Here is a 20,377-nt window from a genome sequence, read left to right on the forward strand (position 1 = left end):
TGCCAAGGAGATTACAGCCAGCCTGCAGGAGGATTCTGCATATGGCAGCCATGGAAGTACAGTGAGTGAGAGTGTGTGTCTGTGTGAATTTCTGTGTGTGTATACATACGCTTGAAGCCTGAGACCAGGTGATAAATCCCTTCAGACTATGGTGCTATTCACTCTTGCGTCACTCTCTGTGAATTGGCATTTCCACGTGTAGTCCTTAACTTAAGGATTCAATCATTAACTCGTTGATTGGATTTTTAACTTTAGGAGCCAATCCTTAACTTAAGGATATAATCCTTAATTTAAGGATATAATCCTTAACTTAAGGATCACGTGAGGTAAATTGCTTAGTGAATACTAAAACAGTAAAAACATCTGAGAATCATTACTTAAGACAGGATATAACCTTAGTGAATTGTGGCCAATGTCAGAATTCTACCAACACATGGCACTAGTGTGACATGACTGGGAAACCAAATGACACAAGTTCCTTACAGACATCTTTACGCATTACTAATGAATTCTGTAGCAAAAGAAAGGGAACAGCACCTTAGCAATCCTCTATGGATGTGCAAGAACCAACCCCTTGTACCAACAGGATGAACATCTGTCTTGTTTGAAGATAATGGTCCGCACCACATCCAAGTCTTGTCTTGTCACTTAAGCTCAGAATATAATCCCTACCATAGTCATATGTCTATGTTTGTATCGTAGTCTATGGCCAATTTAGGGGATGCCAATTAAATAATCTGTATGTTTTTGGGATGTGGGAGCAAACTGGAGTGCCCGGAGGAAACCCAGGCAGACACAGGGAAGACATAAACTCTGTGCAGATAGTGCCCCGGCTGCACGTTCCCAAATTCCTGCAGATTCGGTAATTTGTGGGTGTTCAGATAGGTTGGCAGTTTAGCGACGATGAGGTGCAAGTTGTAAATGTTGTGTTTTAGTCAGTGGCGTAGCTAAGGAGCTGTGGGCCCCGATGCAAGTTTTACAATGGGGCCCCCCAGGCACTCTATACATAACAATTGATACTGGGGCACCAAAACCTGCCAATGGCAACTACAATGTCAGAGATGCAAGAAGGGGATGGAGAAGAGCTTGTTAATGTTTACCACTACTCAATGTATATATAGAAGTGATTATTATGAGCACAGGACCAATAGAGAGCTAATACTGTAGTTGAGGGAGGGCCCTTCGGGGCCCCTCTGGCCCAAGGGCCCCGATGCGGTCGCTACCGCTGCACCCCCTATTGCTACGCCCCTGGTTTTAGTGCTGCCTCCTTCGTACCACTTCTGACCTGAGCCCTAGCTTGTTATAAGGTTATGGTAAGTGGAGTCTTGGCGAGAGCTGGCAGCATCCCTGAAGAGCTGGTTGTTGTTTGCAGTACCATTATATCAGAATTATTGGAGAGATAAGTTGTTCCTCTCTGGGCCCTGGAAATATTTTCTGTACACAAAATCCTTTGTGCATTGGCATCTCTTAGCCAGCAGCTACATAAAATATTGAAATATTCCTTCCCCTTGTTAGTTCTCATTCATCTTCATGGTTGCTTAAACAACAGAGTTTGGCAGCAAACTTCTTTTACTCGCAGTGGAAGTCATCAAAATAGGCTCTGGCTTGAAATCACGGTAATGTTAAAGTGCCAATATACACGTGATAGAATTGAGATGCCTCATTCGTTTTACACATGAGAGGGCAATTTGTATTAGTTTGAATTACACCTCTATTCATGCCACGCCCCAAGCCACACATACCATAGACATATTTTCATCATGATATTCAAAATAAAGAATACATCATTTCAGAGAATGGGAAGGAAGTGTAGAACCCCAGAGACACATTTTTAGCAGATAAATACAGTAAAATCCCAATGGGGATTGCCTGATGCTGAATAAGTGTAGTTTCTGGTTGCTTGGGAGTCAATGTTAAAGAGTAACCGTAACCAAGAATTGAACTTCATCCCAATACTTTTTTTCTGGTTGCTTAAGACTTCTGGTTAGCAGAGTTCTGGATAATGGGGGGGGGGGGGGGGGGGGTTACTGTATATGTTTATACAGATCTAAATATCAGTACAAGGAGAGGGACACATGAGGAAGAAAGAGGGATTGTTCCTTCCTCGAAAATGGGACAGTCACACTTTGGAGCTATCAGAATAATTTAGGCTCAGGTTACCACAGCACTACTGAGCAACACTGAATCTACCCCTTACTGTACACTTTTTAAAATTCAATTCAGTTGAATAGTTAAAGTTGAATATTGGCAGGTTTCATGTTTTTGAGCAGATTCTGCTGCAGGTTCTTTGGAATTTTCTTTAATCAAAAATTTCATGTTCTTGTGTTACGATTTTGCAGACAAGCACATGGGGCTTTAGCACATAACATCGGCTTGTTTCTCTGAGGTCTTGCAGCTTCACATTCATCACTTCATGCTTTGAAGCATACCTGTCACTAAATATAAAAATGACCCTGTGCTAGTGCAGAGGCGTATGGCTCCTTATGACATACCCCTACGAGCCAGAGATGTAATGACAGCCACCGTCTCTGATCCATGACAAATAGTTGTTTACAGCTGCTGACCATTTCATGGGCAAGGTCTTCAAAGAGCCTATTCAATCTGCAATGAAAATTTCATGTATCGTCCTGCTATATAATTTTATAATTACCTGCTGCTGCTGGCTTCTGGCATGTAGCCCTGTTCCCCCATCCACCCCCCCCCCCCCCATAAAAAAAAAAAAACCTGTCATGGTGTTTTCTATCTTGAGTAGAGAAAACACCATCTACTCAATCACGTGTTTCAGGAGATTTGGTTGGTTATATGGCTATGTAGATATAAACTTTAGGGACATTCGACAACTTTTGTAGCCAATAACTTTTGAAGAGGAAACATTTTTTTGGTAGGCCAGGCATGTCCAAAGTTGGGTCCGGGGGCCAAATGTGGCCTGCCGAGCCTTATCTGGTGCCTGCCAAAGCTCTTTATGGTTGTTAATTCCATGTGGCCCAAGGGCCATTGCTCAGGTGCCGCATGTAGGGGCCACCTTGTATTGCCACTCTGCCTCCTCCCCCTTCCCCTTTGCTCGCCTGTAGGTTATCAGTCCCCACTGTAGCAGTAACATCTAATGATCAACAGTCACCATTATGCCAACAGCAGTAACAGCCACAGATTAGCAGCTGCCACTGTGCCAGATGCAGTAACGGCCACTGATCCGCAGCTACCACTGTGCCAGCAGCAGAAACTTCCCATGATCAATAGCTGCCACTGTGCCAGCAGCAGTATCGGACACTGATTAGCAGCTGCCACTGTGCCAGCAGCAGTATCGGACACTGATTAGCAGCTGCCACTGTGCCAGCAGCAGTATCGGACACTGATTAGCAGCTGCCACTGTGCCAGCAGCAGTATCGGCCACTGATTAGCACCTGCCACTGTGCTAACTGCACAAGATTTATTGTTTATTTCCCGTGGAAATATTTTTTTTTTTTTGACAATATGTCACAGGCATAGGGTCCTTAATGGATATCAGCACTCTCAAGAAGAGCGATATGGCCATGGCCTAAAAAGCTTGGATAACCCTGTTATAGGCCTAATTTACAAATGCTATTCTTAAAAACTGAATGATACAGAAAAAACCTTCCCGAAAAACATCTGGAGGCAGGCAGGAAGATTAAATGGAGAGGAAGAGAGCCTTATTGCTTAGTATGTTCTGAACATTTTACAGAAAAAACTTCCAGTAGGCCTATTCACCAAATCCTTATGGCCACAGGGGTCAACCACTGCAAACATAAAAAGAGAAAAATTAAGACTGTCTCATCTCCCACAATAGGTGGTAGGGTCTCTTCTAATTGTCATTCCCTAAGTGGGCAAAAAATCCATTATTTATATAGATCTATAGAGGTCTGGGAGTGCTGATCATATACGAGCAGTGATGGTGCGTGTGTGTGTTTTGTAGTAATTGTTGCTACAATAATGAACGGGATCTTCTGATTCAGGCAGAATAGTCTTTACTGATATCCAAGCCAGATTTATAATTTTCCTGCCCCTAGACTAACTTTTGTTTTCATAGCAGCTCACCTCCCTTTCTATGTACAGGCCCCACTTTGATGTGTAACATCCATGTAATGCAGCACTTCTCTTTCACTTCCCCCTAGAGCAGCTTCTCCCCTCTTCCATGTGTTCCTGCCTATTTTCAGTCCTAGTTTTCTATTTGCAGCCTCCTCTTCCAAATTCAAACCCCCATTTCCATGTCTAGCACCCCCCTCAGGCAGCAACCAACCAAGGCCTGGGCCTGTGTGGCCTTTCTAGAAATCTGCCCTTGATGACATTGTTGTTCTTTTTTCAATGTTCAGTCCAAAGAAGTACTATAGATTTATCCTGTCATGCTCCTGGCTCCTTTCTGTGGAGTACCTTATGGAGTCACCAGCCCCATGGTTGATATTCCTGGAAATGAGAAATAGTGAGAGCCATAAAGAGAAGTCAGGATCTTTTGACAGGCCAGCATGAAGACCAGGTTTGTATATAAGAGGATCAGTTCAGATAATGAAACCACATAATATATATTCTTGACAAATCCAAGAATCCAAGGTTCAGTATCAGACTTTATTATATAAAAAAAAATGCAAAAAACAGTAAAAACTTTTTGTCAACAAGGACTCTTCAGAGCATAAATACAGGAGATCTCTCTGTTTTGACAGATGATTATAATAAACACATTGGGCCATATGCAATTCACTTTTTCACATAAGTTTTCTCCTAGGAGATAATTTTTCATCTTCGATTTAAAATAACTTTCCAGCACTTTTCAACTAAAAAGTACCAAAAAGTAGGTGAAAAGGTAATATCAAAATTATTTTGAGTATTTTCTTGCTTTCTGGTGGTTTAAACGGCATTTTATTGACAAATTTAAAAATATCACCTAGGACAGTGGCTCAGGTTGGCACTCCAGATGTGGTGGAACTACAAAACCCATGAGGCATTGCAATACTCTGATAGCTCTTAGCATAACTCAGGGAGGCAGAAGCATGATGGGACTTGTAGTTTTGTCACAGCTGGGGTGCCAAGGTTAGCCATCACTGACCTAGGAGAAAACTCAGCAGAAAAAGTTAAATGCATATGTGCTTTGTTAGACACTAGTCCGTTTCGGGTTGATAACCCTTCATCAGGCCTTTGCAAAGCATGAATATATCTCCACTGTAAAGACTACATAATATAGGAGAAAAAGTGTATAGGGGCATCTGCTCCAACCAGATACAACCTGGCACCTTATTGATGGCTGGCAAGTGTAGACTCAGCTGCAAAAAACAGTGTGCCAACAGCAGCATGAGGCATGAGGACCAGGCAAGCATCCAACCCTGCCACCTTCATTGCTTACAGAAACAAGTGCTGTTCTTTATATTACACTTTTCACCTTCTCCACTCATCATTGCCTTCCAACAATCCTTATCAACATTTACAACACTGCTTCCTAACTCTATGAAAACATTTTGGGTTAAGACTATAATTTTGAAAGTCTTTTTGCAGTTGAAAACTTTTGTGCATGTTAGAAGACTTGATTTATCTCTGCATTCTTGGCAGGCAATGCTGCGTGGGAACAGAATTGGTTGATTGGCTGATGCAGCAGAGCTCCTGTGTGCATTCGCGGACGCAAGCTGTGGGCATGTGGCAAGTCGTACTGGAGGAGGGAGTCCTCAATCATGGTAAGTATAACGTACACACTAAATTGTTGTATCAGTCATCTTATTATCATTCCACTGCTATCCATGAGCGTAACCAGCAGGACAAAGGGAAAGCACAAATGTAATTCTCCATATTATACAACAGAGGCTGGTGAAAAGTTTGTTTTCCTCCTGATTATTATTGTTCTGTAAGGTATTGCTTTTCCTGTGCAGCATCTACAGTAGAACAGACCACAACTGAGGAACAAATGTTTTTAGAAAATGTTGATTCATCATTGATCTATTCAACACACACTTGTGTGTGGAGATGAAAGGCTTTCATCAGCCAATTACAATAAAGGAATGGTGCACATGCATGGGCCTTACAAGTGAAAAGTCACACGATCTAGTCCACCAATCACAGCTCCATCAAGGCAGAGTCGAATCCTGGTCGAGTTAAATAATGACAGAGGCCCGCTTGGATTTTTTCCCCAAATGCAAATGCGAAAAATGAAATGCAAATGAATACAAGAAAAATGCTGAATCAGGAGCGGCCAGTAGGAAAACATTATATGTGCGGCACTCTGCGTACAATGATAAGCAGCCGCTCTTTGCCCAAGTGTGCACCCAGTCTAATCATTTGTACTCCCCAGGCTCTTGTCCTGGCTACACTCTTGTTGCTATCACAAATCATAACCATTAATAAATTGTGTTTCACAGTTCCTTGTGTCAGAAACAGTGATCTATACTGGTCACCTGTTTTGTTCTAAATCCCTGGCATGCCTTCTTCTTGTTCAGCTCAATGACACAGCGAGAGATTTAACAGGAAGAAGTGGAGATAAGGACAGAACACTCTTAGCTTCCTGTCTTGGTCCACAGAGCTTGGAAAGTGTGCTTGCCTATGGAGCTTGCTCTAGCTGCTTTCACTTTCTCAAGCAGCAGCCCAAGACAAGGGAAATGTTTATCATCTCTCAAACGTTTCAACAAATATAATTCTCTCTCCTACCAATAGAGAGAAAGTGGAAGTAGTTAGAGCAAGCCCTGTTGGTAAGCAGCCTTTCCAATGCAAGAGTTTGTCACATGTCGTAAATTAAATAGGAGTCTAGTAGGAGGCGTTAAAAGAGAAAAACCGATGTCTTTATTATTACACTAGTGACCTTAGCCCATTTAAAAATGGGCTAGGTCTGTTACTAATCCGCCGTGCGCGAGCACACATGACCAGGGCCGGGCCGAGGCATAGGCTGGAGAGGCTCCAGCCTCAGGGCGCAGTGTAGGAGGGGGCGCAGAATTCATTCAGCTGTCATTCCTAATTGTGTTTGAAGCAGAAATAAATAAGAAAAGGGGATACATAGCAGTGACTGCAAGCCATATAACTAGATATTAAGGTGTTGGGGAGGTTGTGGGCCCTGTGGCGACTCTTAGTCTAATAGCAATCAGTGTGTGACAGCTGGGGTGGGAGGGATGGAGGGGCGCACTTTCGTGTCTCAGCCTTGGGTGCTGGAGGACCTTGTCCCTGCTCTGCACATGACCGCCCCTTCTGGCCCCGTCCTCCTCCAGCTCTCGGCAGTGGCAGTGTCTCTGCGTCTTGTCCCTGCACATGTGCAGTGCTAAAAAGCACTGACACACAGACAGAGGCAGGGACACTTGCCTATTATTATATAGGATTCATTTTAGCAAAGGTTATCAAAGTAACATGTTTTTCACCATAGTGCCCCTTTAAAGCGGACCTGAACTTAGAACTTCCTCTCTGCTCTAAAAGAGAAGCAACATCATAATAACCTTTAAAGAAAATAATTTCTTTGTTACAGCTTACAGGACTCCTGCAATAAATCTGCAGTGTGTCTACTTCTTGCTTTCATGGAAGCAGAAAAGGATTAACAACCTGTGTCTACATATCAGCTGTGTCTGCTGAGGACTGCCGAATTTCTGTGCTGACACAGCTGAGAGATCAAATAACTCTTGTGATTTCTTACAGATGAGGGGGAATTAGACATGCTTAATTAGACATGCTAAAAACACACAGGGTGCATTTCTGTCTGTTTTCCTAGTTTCCTGTGCAAGCGTTCAGGTCCACTTTAAAAATGCATGCAAGAAAGAATTAGACAAAGACAAATAACATTTATATTGCGCTTTTCTCCTTGCGGACTCAAAGCGCCAGAGCAGAGCAGCAGCCACTAGGGCGCGCTCTATTGGCAGTAGCAGTGTAAGGGAGACTTGCCAAAGGTCTCCTATTGAATTAGTGCTGGCTTACTGAACAGGCAGAGCCGAGATTCGAACCCTGGTCTCCTGTGTCAGAGGCAGAGCCCTTAACCATTACACCATCAGCCAACTGCACCAATTACTTACATATCACTGACCATTTCTACTAAGAACACCTGATCTGGTAACAGAGGATCAACACGACAGCCAGACAACTATCATTTTTAGAGCCATTTCAATGGCATCTTTCATAAACTTCAGTACAGGTTCTCTTCAAGCTGAAAATGACATCATTGAGGTACTGGAGCAATAATTCTCAACACATCCTTGTCTCTTACCATATTCTCATTACATATAGATTTTAACAGATGTGTTCACTGAGTTTAACATATTTACTTGCGGATCACTGAATATGAAGCATTTTTAGCAGTGCATCGTTAGTTTTCAAGTTTATATTATGTGGATAAACTCTGCCCTCTGCTGGTTATAATGGTTATGTAACCGCAATGCATTTAACCTGTCAAACTAAATAATGTTTTATTTTTATACAATAAAATCATTACATCCTCCTCACCTGCCTCATTGCTAGGCACAGTGCCTGGTTCAGATTTTCCTAGGGAGGCGCCACACTTGGAACATTGATAATTGTAAGGGGGAAAAAAACCCTGATTTGGAGAAAAATTCTCAAAATAGTTTTTTTTTGTGTCTTTGAATGCAATTCATTTTAAGGTGTTTCAATAAAAATGATATAATATTTTTTTGTTAGCACATGAAATATGGCTCTAATTCAAAACTAACAGACATATTTATATCACACTAGGCAGAAATGCTAGTGTTAATGGTATAATGTTACTCAATAGGCATACGTGATTTATATATGCGAACCAACAATGAATTAAAATGCATGCAAGATGTAAGACAAATGCGTATACGAAACAAAAATGCACAACGCAAACACACAGAAAACGCACTAAAAATGAACAAACGCATATGCAGCAAAACGCTATCTTTCCAGCACTGCTTAGTGTGTTCCTACCCTTAATTTCCCAGAGTCCCACAAAAAATTCTAAAACATTGGCCCCTTAGGAGAAAACTCAGGAGAAAAAGTGAATTGCATATGAGCTGGTGTATAAACAATGGCGTATGTACCAAATCCAGGAGAGAAATACAGACAGTCAGAGGTCTACAGTTGTTTCGCGCCATAAAGCATTGTGGCGCTTTATCAGGTCCTGATGAAGCGCCACCATGCTTTATGGCACAGAACAGCTGTAGACCTCTGACCACCTGTATCTCTCTCCTGGATTTGGTTGATATGCCATTGTTTGGATTTTGAAGCTGTAAGAATAAATACTGATTCTGAATACTACTGAGTAAGAATACTACTGATCTGCATTGGTGAGCTGCACTCAGGTGAGTCGGGCCTGGTCCTGTGCATTGCTTCTTTCGTTCTTTGCATATAAGCCGGTGTGTTTGTTTCTCTGATCTCTGCAAAGAACTCATGTCTGCTCTGTAAGTATATCAATCTAAATTTATTTTGATATTATATGTCTTTTACCTTCCACTCAGTCGATCAAGAGTATTACTTCCAAGACAAGTATCTGTTTTATCGTTTTTTGGACGATGAACATGAAGATGTGCCTATGCCAACGGATGAGGAGAAGCGGGAAAGTGAGGAGGAGCTCCAGGACACTCTGCTTCTCCTGTCTCAGATAGGACCTGATGCCCATATGAGGATGATTCTCCGAAAGCCGTAAGATGTTGCTCTCTGACACAGAATGAGCTCTGTTAGTGGAAAAAGCCACGCTGGGATCAGACCAGGATTACCAGGAACACTAGGGGCAGATCCACACATCTAAGATGATCCATGAGATGAAGGTTTCCTGAGTTGATGCAAAGTTTGTAGCAAATTGCTGCCTGGGATTGGGAAATCAGTTGTTGGCGCTGTAATGTGGATGTCCCCAGTTTGCAGCTGCATAACAAAGAGTACATCATGTCAGTATATTAGAATCTCTTGGGGGGGGGGGGGGGGAGGTGTATTGTAGATGGGGAAAAGGGACACGGTGTGGCTTGGGGTTATGTAGGGGGAAAGTATTTTACATCAGGGAGGAGGTACAGGGTGTGGTTAGGTTATAGAGGGGAAAAGTATTTTACACCAGGTAGAGGGCGTGGCTTGGATATTCGGGGGGGGGGGGGGGTTTACATGGGGAGGAGGGACAGGGTATGCCTAGGTTATGGGGGGAGGGGGTTTTACATAAAAAGGATGGGTAGGGCATGACTCAGTGATGGAGGGGGGGAGAAGGATTTTACATGAGGAAGAGGAACGGTGTGTCTAGGTTATGGAAGGGGACATGGGGAGGAGGGACATGGTGTGGCTGGGTCATGGAGGGGGAAGAGGGTCTTACATGGAGAGGAGGGGCGGGGGAATCAGTTTTTTTAAAGGACCACTTTTGCTAAAAAAAATCATAAAATCTATAAAATGCATGTAAACACATACAAATAAAGTATGTTTCTTCCAGAGTAAAATAAGCTATAAATTATCTTTTTCCTATGTTGCTGTCACTTACAGTAAGTAAGTAGTAGAAATCTGATGGAACTGACAGGTTTTTGACCAAGTCCATCTTTTTACAGGGGATTCTTAGTATTTCAGTTATTCTTTACAAAAGCAGTCCCTGGAAAAGATCAATACAAATATGCAGACACCCCCTTTTTGGGACCTTTTTGTACACTATTCTGGCAGTTGGACTGCTTTTGAAAATAATAAAAAAAAACCTGAGACTCCCCCATGAGGAGATGGGCTAGTCCAAAACCTGTCAGTTCTGTCGGATTTCTAATACCTCCTGTAAGTTACAGCAACACAGGCGAAATGTAATTTAGAGAACATTTTACTCTGGGAGAAATCTACTTTTTATTTATATGTTTCACATGTACAGTACCTATTTAAAATTTTACCATTTTTCACAATAATGGTCCTTTAAGATAAAGAACTGTGTGGGATAAAAGTAACTGCCGACAGTCACTGCACTGCTCAGTCAGTGCTGACAGTTTGGGCACTAGGACCAACATGGCCAAGCTATTAGTGCCCAAATAATACTTACCGGTATGCATTACACCTCTGTGTGTATAAAATATATATTTTCCATTGCACAGGCCTGGGCAGAGGAATGCAGATGATCTGGAAATTATATTTGAAGAACTCATTCACATTAAAGCCTTATCCCACCTCTCAACAACAGTAAGTTACATCAGCATAAACTGCAATGTTCACGTTTTATTTTGTTACCTGCAGTGAATGTTTTCATTCTGTAGAAAAGGTTGATGATCAGAGTATTGTAAATAATTTACATTTTATTTTCATTTAGGTTAAACGGGAACTGGCTGGATTTTTAATATTTGAATCTCACCCCAAAGCAGGAACAGTGTGTAAGTACACCTATCCTATTCAGATTGTGATATGGAATTAAAGTGCTTGCTCTGAATATTGTATGATTTTAACTTTAAGACCTCTTTCACAGTGGGACGTTAAAGTCGCACGTTATAAAAAATTATAACGCAGACTAACGCACAGCAATACAAAGTCTGTGCGACATTCACAGTGCACACGTTGCGTTGCGTGTAACGTGTAGCAATATTTAAAAGGTGCTGCATGCTGTGCGTTTAGCAATATATTTGATGCGTTATGTGTGTTGCACATGCTCAGTAATGTTTTCTGTTTTTTTTAATGTAACGCTTACGCCGTTTTTGTTCCATTAGTATGCAACAAAAACAGCGCACCAAGAGACACATAACGTAATACAAAATAACGTCCAATTTCATAACCTACATGCGTTGCATTAGGGGCACGTTGTGCGACTTTAACGTCGCATCAAACGCAATGTCCCACTGTGAAAGAGGCCTAAGAGGACATCTAGGTAAATATGAATAGAAAGACACTGTAATGCCTGAAATAATAATAATAAATGTTAATAACACTTCTGTAACTTCAGTTCCCAAAGCAAGCACGGTGCTTAGGGGTAATATTTGACTCCTCTCTCTTCATCATGTTCACTCCATAACCAGCTCCTGTCATCTCCAACTCAGAAACATATCTCACATCCTAACCCTTTCTCACTCAAGACACATCTAAAATGTTAATACATACTCTTATAATATCTTGTCTGGACTATTGTAACACATTACTTTGTGGTCTACCAACTAACAGACTGGCACTGCTCCAATCTGTACTGAACTCAGCTTCTGGTCTTATTCATCTTTCTTCTCGCTCTTCCTATGCTGCCCCCCTCTGTCAAGCTCTTCATTGGGTTCCAATTAACCAGAGGATCCAGATTAATCTCTTAACTCTAACCTAACCTACAAAGTTCTAGACAATCTCGCTTCCCTGTACATCTCCTAACAAGTTTCCAGATACCAACCCAATTGTAATCTCAGATCTGCACATGACCTGCTGTGTTGCTCCTCTAGAATTACCTCCTTACACTCACGTGTACAAGATTTTGTACGTACTTCACCCCTCCTCTGGAATGCCCTCCCACAACACATTCGTCACTCTCCAACATTTGTTACCTTTAAAGGGGAACTGAAGAGAGAGGTATATGGAGGCTGTCATGTTTATTTCCTTTTAATCAATACCAGTTGCCTGGCAGCCCTGCTGGTCTATTTCTCTGCAGTAGTATCTGATTAAAACCAGAAACAAGCATGCAGCTAGTCTTGTCAGATCAGACTTATAAGTCTGAACCACTGAAACACCTGATCTGCTGCATGCTTGTTCAGGGGCTATGGCTAATAGTATTAGAGGCAGAGGATCAGCAGGGCTGCCAGGCAACTGGTATTGTCTAAAAGGAAATAAACATGACAGCCTCCATATACCTCTCTCTTCAGTTCCCCTTTAAACGCTCTCTCAAAACTCACTTCTTCCGACAAGCATATACTCTACCTTAGGCCACTTCCCTTTTGTCCCAAGACCAAGTTCCACTCCTACTAGATACCCTAAAACACACTGCCTCTATCTGTTTATTATATACTCTTGCTTCCCACCCATTCCTTTACATTGTAAGCTCAGAAGGGCAAGTCTCTCTCCCTCTTTTGTGTCTTGGAATTAATTATACATTTTATGCATTATGTTACTTTTATCACTGTCATTATCACTTCTGTATTTTTTATATTTTGTATTGCTTTTGTATTTTGTCACCAATTATGTATTTTGTTTATTGGTGTACACCATTGTCAGTATTGTTATGTACTCTATGTTCGATTCTTACTTTGTACTGTGCCATGGAATATGTTGACATTTATAAATGAATAATAATAATAATGTATAAATATAGATCATTTTTGTAACAAACTCACAAAATATAAAAACAACAAGGTACAGATCTGATGTGCAATATCTCAGTAGACACAGAAACAATCAGGGTAGCTCTCACGAGTAATCATGAGTGATCACCCGTGATTCAAATGAGGCTTAATTGGCGCAGGTGTGCGTTGGGGATACAAGGGGTTATTTACTTATAATTCCGCCCTGTGTCAGACTGGGAGGAGGAAAAACTGAGGAAATCCACCTGCTGGCCAAGCAGCAGAAACCATGTGTTACCACTCCCAATAGAAACCTGTAGCAAGTCTTCACTGCAAGCAGCAACACCTAATTACTGCTGCTTGGCCAGCAAGTGGATTTCCTCAGCTTTACCTCCTCTCAGTCCAACACTGATTCCGTCCGCCCTGCATTCCAAACAGCTTGCACGCGTCCTATTGGTCATGTTGCAAGCCTCACATCGGAGCACTTCCTACTTCAGGGTCGAAGGAGGAAGCGCACTGTGATGAGGCTTGCAAGGCAACCAATAGGACGCAAGCAAGCTGTTTGGAACGCAGGGCGGACGGCAGAATTATGGGTAAATAACCCCTTGTATCCCCACTGCACACCTGCACCAATTTAGGCCACGTTCACACTTGCGTTTTGGCAAATAAACGGACCGGATCCTGATCGGATCCTGACCTGATCCTGATCAGAACCGTACGGTTCCGATCCGGATCCGGTCCGTTTGTATCAGGCATGCATCAGGCTGCCATCCGGATCCGTGGGCAAAAAATAGCGAAATTTGAAAAAAAAAATGTTGGGGTCAGCAGAAGGTGCACCTGGTGCACATGTAGAATCAGGTTCCTCCGCTGTAGGCCTCACCTCCACCTCCGACATTCTGCCAAACAGCTCCAGCACGTCTGTCATTGCTGCTCCACTCCAGACATGCTTGGCCCATGTGTCCCCATCCGAAATGGCCGCTTGCATACGCATAGGAAGTGGGGTAGAACGTCAGGTTTTTGTAGGCAGTGTGTTCTGTGCCTTCCGTTCCCCATTGGTTTCTGTGTTCCTGATGATGCTGTCAGGCTCAGGTCCGGCTCCGGTCCGGGTGCGTGGGCCGGAGATCCGGACCCAAAAAATAGCGCATGTTGGAAAAGAGTCCGGATCCGATCCGGCTCCGTACTGTACGGAACGGACGCGTGTAAACGTCCGCATAGACTTTACATTGCTATGCGGAACGTACATTCCGTTTGTACAGTATGCGGTCCGGATCAGATCCGGAAAATCCGGATAGCGAACGCTAATGTGAACCGGGCTATTCTCATTTGAATCATGGGTAATCACTTGTGATTACTTGTGAGAGCAACCCTGGAAACAATGTACACTATACAAGTGAAACTCGAAAAATTAGAATATCATGCAAAAGTCCATTTATTTCAGTATTTCAACTTAAAAGGTTACGCCAATATATGAAATAGGCTCATTTCATGCACAGTGAGATATTTCAAGCCTTTATTTGTTATAATTTTGATGATTATGGCTTATAAAAACACCAAAATCAAAATCTCAGGCCATAAGAATATTGTGAAAATGTTCAATATTCTAAGCGCAAAGTGTCTGACTCTAAGCAGCTAATTGATCCAAAACATCTGCAAAGGGTTCCTAGTCATATATGAGGTTCACCTTTTTAAGTTGAATTACTGAAATAAATGGACTTTTTGTACAATATTCTTATTTTTCGCCTTTTTTAGCGTTTCGCCTGTATAGGCATACAGGTCACATGTATAATGGGCACTCAGTCAACCTCTCTGTAAGTCCATGAGGAAAGTAGTATGTAATTGCACACTCATAAAAGAGATAGGGCATTAAGGTTGGTTATGGGAATTGTAATCTTGCAAAAACTACCTGCATGGCCATTTTAGATGGTAATGTTTGAATTCTCTCCCTCTGATTCTTGCTTGCAGTGTTTAACCAGGGGGAAGAAGGGACGTCATGGTACATCATATTAAAAGGATCTGTTAATGTGGTCATCTATGGCAAGGTACTTCTGTTTATTTGGTTATGGTATAATGTAAAACTATTCAAAGTTCCAGTTAGTTTAAAGGTGCCCATTAACAGTACAATATTTTCCTCAGATGTGATCATTCGATTTGCCGGATCTTAAAGTGTAACCGAGGCGAACCTAGGCAGGAAAACATATACTTACCTAAAAAGAGGAAAGCCTGTAGATCCTATAGAGACTTCCCGAACTGTCCTCCTGTCTCCTGTTGCCGTTTCTGGACCCCCAAAAGATTACTGACAAGGTCTTGTCTGTGGGAACATCGGAGCTGCACTCCTCCTCAGGCACAAACCGTACTGCGCTTGCTCGCGTATGGCCATGCCTGCGCAGTAAGTTGGAGCTGCTCATGCATGAGTGACTCCGTGCAACTGCGCAGGCCCAGCCATACTCGCCAGGCTGCAGCACGGCCCCGCTCATACCAGAAGAGGAGCAAGCGCTGGTGTTAAGGAGGGTCCAGGCAGCAGCGGAGGACAGCGCGGGAAGCCTTTGGAGGATCTAGAGGTTTCCCTCTCTCTGATTCTCTTTAAGTAATCAGAAGGTCATTATCGATATTTTGCATAAATGGTGTGATTATGGGACTTTCTCTTTTTTTAGATATACCGTAAAATGCAACATTCCAATCAACAAAATTATGCATTTCAATTGACCATAGAATTGTTACACATCAATTTGCTCAACATACTGCATGGTTTTCTGTACAATTAGATTGTAAAAGTGGGATTTATTGATCACATCTGAGGAAAACATTATACAGTTAATGGGCTTTTTAAAGGGCATTGATGCACAATGAGTATAACTGTGACTTATATCTATACATACTTTACATCTATATATATCTATTTATATATTTATACCTATGCATGCTTTACATCTATATATGTCTATTTATATATTTATATCTATGCACACTTTTAAATCCATTGCCGAGATAATCAGGGGCGTAGCAATAGGGGGTGCAGCGGTAGCGACCGCATCGGGGCCCTTGGGCCAGAGGGGCCCCGAAGGGCCCTCCCTCAACTACAGTATTAGTTCTCTATTGGTCCTGTGCTCATAATAATCACTTCTATATATACATTGAGTAGTGGTAAACATTAACAAGCTCTTCCCCATCCCCTTCTTGTACCTCTGACACTGTAGTTGCCATTGGCAGGTTTTGGTGCTCCGTATCAATTGTTATGTATAGAGTGCCTGGGGGGCCCCATTGTAAAACTCGCATCGGGGCCCACAGCTCCTTAGCTACGCCACTGGAGATAATATAATGCCCCTCTGTTCTGTGTAGCTGCAGTAGTCAGCTGTTGTTCATACTGCCATGTTTACTATAATTAGAGTACTGTATGTCTTGTATGTCTTCATTTCTTCTCTTCCCTATATGTCCTGCAGGGTGTGGTGTGCACCCTCCATGAGGGAGATGACTTTGGAAAGCTGGCTTTGGTGAATGATGCCCCTCGTGCCGCATCCATCGTTCTGCGGGAAGATAACTGCCACTTCCTGCGGGTGGACAAAGAGGACTTCAACCGGATCCTGAGAGTTAGTATTGGCTTGTGGGCTCTGAGGTGATTGTATATAGTAAAGTCAATTAACCCTTTGCACACTCACACACAAATACTCATTCAAACATAATGACCAGGAACCCCTATCCCTACAGCTTTCTAAAAGTCAGAGGTCTTAGTTGACAAAATAATGCATTATGTCACATAGTCATGTGCCCTGTGCAGAGTAGAGACCTGCAGCGGGTCGGGTACCCGCGGATACCCGCGGGTAACCCGAAATGCGGGTCGGGTTTGGGTACCCGAATTGATTCAAGTTGCGGGTTGGGTGCGGGTAGCGACTTGCGGGTGCGGGTAGGGTTGCGGGTAGCGGTCTGCGGGTGCGGGTCGTGGGTAGCGAAAGCAAGCTAAAAACCTTCTTTAGCTTTGGTTTGTTTATAAAAATAGGTTTTATTAACTTTACAGCTCCCCAATGTTACTTTAAAGTTGCACTTTAAGAAAATGTAAAAAAGCGGGTCGCAGGTAGCGGGTCAGGTAGCGGGCCTGTGGGTCGCGGGTCTGGTGCGGGTAGCGGTTCTGCGGGTGCGGGTCGGGTTGCGGGTATCAAATTCACCAGAAAGCGGGTCGGGTGCAGGTAGCGGGTCGCGGGTCGGGTGCAGGTATGAAAAAGTGGACCCGCGCAGGCCTCTAGTGCAGAGGTTCTTTCCTAGTGGCCAGGGTTAATACCAGTGCTCTCTCAAGGCATGTACAGTCTAGATGGATGTCGCCCAATGAAGATCGGGTCATGATCCTTCAGGAAATATTGCTGAGCCAAGACTGTATTGTCGCATTATTAGCCTGACGATAGGCTCTGTTGCTATGGGCGGGGGTTGCGACATAGCAGCACAGATGAGACATGTGAGGGGGTCTTGATGCAGTCTGTTCGCTGTTCCTTCCTATAGCATATATACAGACCTTTACAGTCCTGTAACTATTTTCAGCATTTACATAGCTCTTGCTGGTGTTTGATGGTGTGAGTGGGGGTATATAATAGTGCCCTTGAGAGGTTAGTCTTGATGAACTATCTGCCCTATGCGAGGTCCGATAAGGATATGTGCTCCTTATCTGATAAGTTGATGCCCTGTATGCTTGCAGCTGCATTATGCATGTTACAGGGCCAGAGTTAAGACACATACTAACAGAGCAACCTCTGTGTGGTGCATGTGACAATGCAAAATAATGCACTATTTGCCATCTAAGACCTCTGCCATTTAATTAGCTGTAGTATAGTTGTTGTTTTTTTCATTAAGTTTGAATGAGCATTTGTGTGCAAAAGGTTAACTCACTGGCTTTGCTGTTTGATTGTCCACACCCCCTTTAGCACTTCCATCTCTTTTAAATGTCCTCATTAGGGAGATGAGCCTGGATTTTGTGTCTTTTGTGATTGTATTTAATGACAAGTAGGTGCAACTCCTGCCTTGATTAACAATGGTCCTCACAACAAACACATTCCACCTTTATGTATATGTGGATGTGTCATAAATGTTGCACGTAATGTCACCTTAAAGTGACACATCTGAAGCTGCAACATGAACCCTACAGATCACTTCAGAACATCAGATGTGTTTGTCTAATTGCGACTGGGAGTAGAGTAGCAGGAGAAGCAGGGTACATGGATGTTTGGATAAAGTGGCAGAAGCATCAGCCTTCATGTATGGCTTAGCTTGGTGTATCAGAAGTGTCCGACTACAAAGGTTGGTGATATAATAGGAGTGTCAGGCTGCACGGACCTTGGGACAGGGTAGCAGAAGTACCAGCATATCTTGGTCTAGACTTAGTGCAGAAGATGCCCCATCATATATGGGCATAGACCTGAGGCAAGAGAAGTACCTGGATATATTGACCTAGTATACATGGGCCTAGACCTGGGGAAGAAACATCAGCATGCTTGGGTGTAGGGTAGGATTGTAGGGTTGTAGGGTAGGAGAAGTACCAGTGTACATGGGCCAAGATCTTGAGTAATAAAACTGCCAGCATACATGGTCATAGAGCTAGAACTTATTCAAAATCGTTAAACCTAGTATAACTCTAACCTATGTCAAACTAAAATTAGAACCGAACCCTGATTTTACCTTACCCTAACTTATCCTCATGTACTTAACCACTTAAGCACCAGCGGTCTCTGCCCCCTTAAAGAGGAACTCCAGTGAAAATAATGTAATAAAAAAGTGCTTCATTTTTACAATAATTATGTATAAATGATTTAGTCAGTGTTTGCCCATTGTAAAATATTTTAAATCCCTGAATTATATTCTGACATTTATCACATGGTGACATTTTTACTGCTGGCAAGTGATGTAGCTGCTGCTTGCTGTTTTGGCAGTTGGAAACGGCTGTGAACAGCTATTTCCCACAATGCAACAGGGTTCACAGACAGGAAACTGCCAAGAGTACGTACTCAGAGTTTCTTGTGGGAGGGGGTTTAACCACACTATCAGCCATACAGCGCCCCCTGATGGTCTGTTTGTTAAAAGGAATAGATTTCTCATGTAAACGGTAGTATCAGCTACTGATTGGGGTAAAGTTCAATTCTTGGTTGGAGTTTCTCTTTAAGTGCCAGAGACTGCTGGTACATTAACGAAGGAATCCCAATGAATTGCCGAGCATATCCGCCGTCACCACCGCACGCCGGGATCCTCCTGACATCCACTCTGCCGTATCTATGACAGCAGAGTCATGTGAGCCGGTCAGGAGCCGCTTTTATTGGCTCCTGACTAGGGTTGCAACGGTATGAAAATTCACGGTATGATAACTGTAAAAAAAAAAAAATTACCGACAATTTGATATTTTGTTGGCTGTCATTCTCCCCTTGTCACATGACTGCCTATGGCAGAGAGGGCAGATAATAAGGCCATTTGAAAGCACAGTAGGTTAATATGTCTGCTTCCATGAATCAGGAAGTAGAAACTGCAGATTTATTTTAGATTGTATCAGCTGTAACAAAGAAAGAAATGCTGTTACATATCTTTTTGAGCAGAGAGGAGGACGTTTTGAGTTCAGGTCCACTTTAAAAATACTGGTGGTGCACTTTACTATACACCTTAAAGTGTACCAGAGACGAAGCCTAGTGAACGTTTTATACATACTTGGGGCTTCCTCCAGCCCCATTCGCACGGATCCCTCCCACGCCGCCATCCTCAGCCTTTTCTATCGCTGGTACTGAGTCCCATAGCTTCAGCCAGTCGCGGCCAGTCTGAGCATGCGCAGTGCGCTCTCTACAGCAGAGAAAAATACTACGCAGGCGTAGTACTATTTTCTGCCAGAGCCGGAGAGGGAGCGCACTGCGCATGCGTAAAACTGGCCGCGACTGACCAAAGTTACGGGACCCGGTACTAAAGAGGGAGAAGACTGAGGACGGCACCGTGGGAGGGATCCGTGCACATGATGTGGCTGGAGGAAGCCCCAGGTATGTATAAAACTTTCACTATGCTGCGTCTCTGGTTTCCTTTAAAGGAGACCAGAGCTGAAAAATATAATGCAAATGGGGGGAGCGGACATGTATTAGGTGCAGTCCTGGGCTGAGCCACAGCAGAGCATTTCTTTAAAAAGTAGGGGGACAGAGGAGAACGGGGGAGCGGTGGGCATGAGGACTCATGACACATCAGGCAGACATCAAACACACACACACACATACATCACACAGACACACGCATCAGGCATCACCTGCTGACTC

General features: G+C 43.1%; 1 protein-coding gene across 7 annotated transcripts in view; it reads left to right on the forward strand.

Moving 5' to 3' along the window:
- The window catches only part of RAPGEF4 (Rap guanine nucleotide exchange factor 4), a 467,459-nt gene that overhangs the window by 320,814 nt on the left and 126,268 nt on the right, over positions 1-20,377 (forward strand). For all 7 annotated transcript variants that reach the window (XM_068245487.1, XM_068245488.1, XM_068245485.1 and 4 more), the window contains 6 exons: positions 5,554-5,675; positions 9,399-9,582; positions 10,980-11,064; positions 11,192-11,252; positions 15,084-15,160; positions 16,559-16,705. In XM_068245487.1, the coding sequence (XP_068101588.1) occupies positions 5,554-5,675; positions 9,399-9,582; positions 10,980-11,064; positions 11,192-11,252; positions 15,084-15,160; positions 16,559-16,705 (676 nt within the window). The remainder of the gene's footprint in view (positions 1-5,553; positions 5,676-9,398; positions 9,583-10,979; positions 11,065-11,191; positions 11,253-15,083; positions 15,161-16,558; positions 16,706-20,377) is intronic.

Source organism: Hyperolius riggenbachi, chromosome 7 (genome assembly GCF_040937935.1).
Source record: "Hyperolius riggenbachi isolate aHypRig1 chromosome 7, aHypRig1.pri, whole genome shotgun sequence".
NCBI classification, from domain to species: Eukaryota; Metazoa; Chordata; class Amphibia; order Anura; family Hyperoliidae; genus Hyperolius; species Hyperolius riggenbachi.